Here is a 4,681-nt window from a genome sequence, read left to right on the forward strand (position 1 = left end):
TGCCCGGGTCTCAGTAGCCTATAGATATGTAAAACATCATTTGCTGGTACTCTTACTGATTCGCCAAACAAGCCTTCACCAGGGTGCTCTCGAAAAAGGTAATACGCTTCTCTCTGCCCAAGTCTATTGAACTCAATCCCGTTTCTAATTACGTTACCATTGGCAAGGGTTTGATTGCTCTTATTGTCTAAATGCTCTGATTCAAGTACTTGCAATTGCAATGGCACACAAAGACCATCTTCTCGTTTTCTCGTTCTCAGCCGTACAAAACATTCTCCTCCTTCAATCATGCTTCTACAGACCAATGCCTGCAGTCCATAAAAATCACTTACTCCGCTGCTGTCTGCTTCATCGGTCCACCTTAGCCACAATTCTTGGATTTTTTTCCGAAACTCTCCATCCTTTGCTTTTGATTGCGGCTTTATTCCTGTTCCAACAGAGTTACTTACTATCGTATCGATGATGTTTGCTGCATACGAGTTCTTTCTTACCATATCACGTGATCGACTTCGTAAAGTTTCAAGACTATGCGAGAGTAAGCTATTTATACTTCCTGTCTCTGGTTGAAAGTGCAATAATCTCCTTCCTGAGCCTGACGCATCCCATGCTGAACTTTTTGGTTTTGTTGGTTTCCGAAATAATTGTTTGAATGATTTCAATAACATCATGATATCCAAAAATCTTTTAATTCTTCTAATGTTCCGTTGAATTTATTTCTCTTGTCTGCTTGCCCATTGGTGTATTGCCATAAAGTCCACTCTTTCCACCCTTTTGGTAACACAGGCTCCTCTCCCCATCTTGCAATCCACAATGGGCATTTTGTTAAAATTGGGGTGGCAAAATCTTCTAAAAAATAGGCACTTCCGTAAATTAATGGCAAACGCCCTGTTACTTCATAAATTCTAGTAACAAAATCTTCTGCTTGTTTTGGCGTTATATTTTCTCCACTTTGGTTTTCTTCAATATCAAGGGCAAGCAATACTTGAGAATAATCTCCTACTGTTTTCAAAAAATGTTCAGCTTGGTCTCTACCGTCTTTTCCCACACCAAAATGATATGCTCCCCACAGCAGTCTTTCCTCTTCAGTAGCTTTTCTTCTTTTAGCATATTTTGGGTCTATATATTCTAATCCTTGGGTTGCCTTATGAATGACACCTATTACGTTATCTTCTTTCGCAAATTTAAAATCATCCCAATGCGATGAATCTATTACTATCGTTTCTTTATCTATTGAAAGTTTTTGGTAAAACTCTAAGCTTATTAAAATTTTTGGTTTTCGAATTTCTGCCACCATTCCAAATTCTTGAAACATTACTTGTCAACTCCTTTATTCGTCGAAATCACAATCCTTCGCTTTGGTTTCACACCTGCTACTTTCAACTCAGCTTTTATTCGTTGTCTTAAGTCCAATAGATCTTTTATCTGAACTTCTCCATACCTAACCACATGATCACCATATGCAATCGATACCACTCTCTCTCCGCTCTGTAGCTTCCTTATCGCTTCTTCTACTTGTGTTAAATATTCTTGGTTATACATTTTTCATCCATTTACTTTTCACTATCTTCTTTGATTTTTTACTTTCTGGTTTTTCATTTAGACTACTCCATTTACTCTCTGGCCAACGATCAATTCCAAGGGCAATAGACGCTGCTCTTGCGTAAATTCGGCAATCTAGTACTTCATTTCGATCTCTTATCTTTTGCCACTCTTGTTTGGTATATCCTTTTACTACTTTGGTAATTAGTTGCTCTGCAGTTAGCTGCTTAAAATATTCAGGTGGATACTCCGGAAAATGACAATATCCTGGCGCCCCTTCTGTTAAAACATTAAGTAATTGGAAAAGCTCGGACTTCAATATTGATACCCCAACTGGCCACAGCTTCATTCCTCTCTTTAGCTTTTGTCCGCTAACTGTTACATCAACTCTACTTGGGCTGCTCAGTGGCACTAGCGCTTTGTTTGCTCCTTTTACTGCCATTACTCTCCCAGATCCTTGATGACTCCTTACCCAGTTGTATACCTCTTGTGTTGCATACCCAGCATCTACCGCCATCATGCTTATCATGTATTCAAGCCCATTTTCACCAATAAAATGATGATTTAATAATTCCGAAAGTTTTCCCCATACTTCTTCCCCTCCCGGATCTCCTTCAAATACCTGGTAGTCTATTGACCAACTTTCTCGGTTTCTTCCCCAGGCTACAATCTCTGCCTCTAACCGATCTTTTTGCACATCAACTCCTGCCGTCAACACTATTTTTCCACCTTTTGGCACCATGCCTATCGGAAAATTTTCTCGACGCTCAAATAGTTGCTTCCAGTCTGGTACTTCTCCTTTATCTACCCAGGTTTCTCCGAGTGTTGTATTTATCCAAACTTTCAGTAATTGTTCATTTTCCTTTGCATGCAGATAATCTTCCACTGCTTGTTTCCAACTATACCAGCCAACAGGGCTATACAAGCTTGAAAGGTGGAATCCTTTTTTTTCACCTTTTATTGGATTGGTAGGCCTCCACTCTCCACGAGCTAGCATTTTTGCCTTTTGATGATTTTCTATTTTGCCGTTACATTCGATACAAACATAATGCGCTGTATTTGGATTTTTATTTTCCCATTTAATTTGTGACCATTTCAGCACCTGATAGTGATCACAATGTGGACAGGGAACAAAAAAGTATCGTTTGTCTGAATTCTCAAATTCCCTTTCTATTCTGCTTATTCCATGAATTGTCGGTGTCGACACTAAAAAAATTTTTCTACGCGTAAATGTATTAGTTCGGGCAATACTGAGCAGTACTGGATCACCTTCACCTCCTGAATCTCCTGGATACGCATCTACTTCATCTAAAAATAGATTCTTTACTGGCATTGAACGCAGGCCAACTGAACTGTTTGCTCCAGTTATTACTACGATCCCTCCGGGAAATTCCTTACTTTGTACAGTATTGCCTGAATCTCTCGATCTTGGGTCTTTTATTTTACTCCTTAAACATGGCGTATCTTCAATGAGCGGCGCAAATCTTCCCTTTGACCAACGCTTGCCCATTTCTACTGTTGGTTGTACTACCAGCATTGGCCCTGGTGTTTGGTCGATGATGTAGCCTATCCAGTTATTCCCAGCTTCTGTTCCGCCAATTTGTGCTCCTTTCATGAATACCACTTTTTCAGCCGGTGAAGACGAAGATAGTGAATCCATTATTTCCTTAAGGTACGGCGTTCTCTCTGTTTTCCATTTTCCTGGTTCTGATGATGCTATCGTTGAAAGTTTACGATTCTTATCTGCCCACTCTGATACTTTAAGTGGTGGATCTGGCTTTAATCCGGCATAAAAACTACTGCTATATATCATAATGCCATCTGCCGTAATTGCTGTACTTTCACATCACTAAGGGCAAAGCCTCTATAATAAGCATCAGCCGAAGATTTACTCAAAATGAGTATTACAATTAGTATGTGAATTAAACTCAATCAGTTGCCTTCTTAATAGTTTTGTTATCATTAAAACGCACTCTGTGTTAGTTCTTCCAATGCAACTCTGATTTCCCCAGTTAATGTCTCATGGATCTTTTCTGTGTCGTTCATCGATGCCAGTAATGCTGATACTCTGTCTGGGATATTCAAAAGATTGTTACGAACCACTCTTGCCACGTTGAATGCTTCAGTCTTTACTTCTTCTACTGAGATAAGTTCACCAATTTCAGCTTTTGCCTTTGCCTCCAGCAGTCTTCCTCTCTCCATTTCATTTTTTATCCTGGTTTTTAGCAGCATCGTAGAGAGCTCACTGGTGTTTCCTCTTTTTTCCTCAATTTCTCTGCCTTTTCTCCTCAGTGGTTGACTTGGATCTCTTATTGCTGCTACCGCTTCATTCGCTTGTTCTCGGTCAATCAAACCATCCTCCAGCTCAACTATTCCTTTCTTTACTAAATAACAGACATATTGCTTCGAAACTCCTAGTTCTCTTGCCCATTCCGTTTGCGTTATTTTTTCCACTTTTTTCGCCCCTTTTTACTGTTTTTCTTCTTGAATCTGCGAAAAGGTTTTGCCAGAACCGAAAAGGGTGGAATCTCTTCCGGTATATACTTGCCAACGCTTTATCGTTACATCTACAAACGTAGGATCTAGTTCTATAGTTCTACAGATTCTTCCTGTTCTCTCGCATGCAATTAGTGTACTTCCAGAGCCGCTAAATGGATCAAGTACTATATCTCCTGGTCTACTGCTATTAACTATTGCTCTCTCCATTAGCTCTACTGGCTTCATCGTTGGGTGTAGTGTATTGTGTGTTGGCTTATCATAAAACCACAGATCACTTTGATTTCTACCACCATGCCACTCACGTTTATTGCCATTTTTCCAACCGTAGAGCATTGCTTCGTATTGTCTCTGATAATCAGATCTCCCCAGTGTAAAATGATTCTTTGCCCAAATGATGAATGTCGACCAACGGCCACCTGCTTCTTCAAATACTTTTTGCAAGGTTGAAAGCTCAGATGATGATGCACAGATGTAAATTGCCCCTTTGGTGTTTGCTAAAATATTGGAGCAGATGTCATACAGAAAAAGTTCGTATTTTTCACCTTGATTGTCGTTTAATATCTTTTTGTCTTCTCTTTCTTGACTAGCGCCATAATCAACGTTATACGGAGGGTCACACACGGTAATATCTGCCATTTTATCG

At 39.7% G+C, this 4,681-nt stretch overlaps 1 protein-coding gene across 1 annotated transcript; it reads right to left on the bottom strand.

Annotated features, from left to right (window-relative positions):
• Positions 1-664: 664 nt before the first annotated feature.
• On the bottom strand, positions 665-4,674 carry LOC105557561. Its single transcript, XM_012004818.1, has 4 exons — positions 4,013-4,674; positions 3,513-3,961; positions 1,555-3,372; positions 665-1,227 (listed from the first exon to the last, which is right to left on the bottom strand). The coding sequence occupies exons 1-4, from the start codon at positions 4,672-4,674 to the stop codon at positions 665-667; spliced, it is 3,492 nt and encodes a 1,163-aa protein (XP_011860208.1).
• Between the last annotated feature and the right edge of the window lie 7 nt (positions 4,675-4,681).

This window comes from Vollenhovia emeryi, unplaced genomic scaffold (genome assembly GCF_000949405.1).
Source record: "Vollenhovia emeryi isolate VEMERY1.0 unplaced genomic scaffold, V.emery_V1.0 DF939457.1, whole genome shotgun sequence".
NCBI lineage: Eukaryota > Metazoa > Arthropoda > Insecta > Hymenoptera > Formicidae > Vollenhovia > Vollenhovia emeryi.

What these genes read in the sequence shown, in the direction of transcription:
- LOC105557561 (XM_012004818.1), bottom strand. Translation starts at nt 4,674, where the DNA reads ATGGCAGATATTACCGTGTGTGACCCTCCGTATAACGTTGATTATGGC. An exon ending in CAGATTCAAGAAGAAAAACA is followed by an intron (nt 3,962 to 4,012) that starts GTAAAAAGGGGC and finishes GGAATGGGCAAG; the next exon opens with AGAACTAGGAGTTTCGAAGC. An exon ending in ATTGGAAGAACTAACACAGA is followed by an intron (nt 3,373 to 3,512) that starts GTGCGTTTTAAT and finishes GTGAAAGTACAG; the next exon opens with CAATTACGGCAGATGGCATT.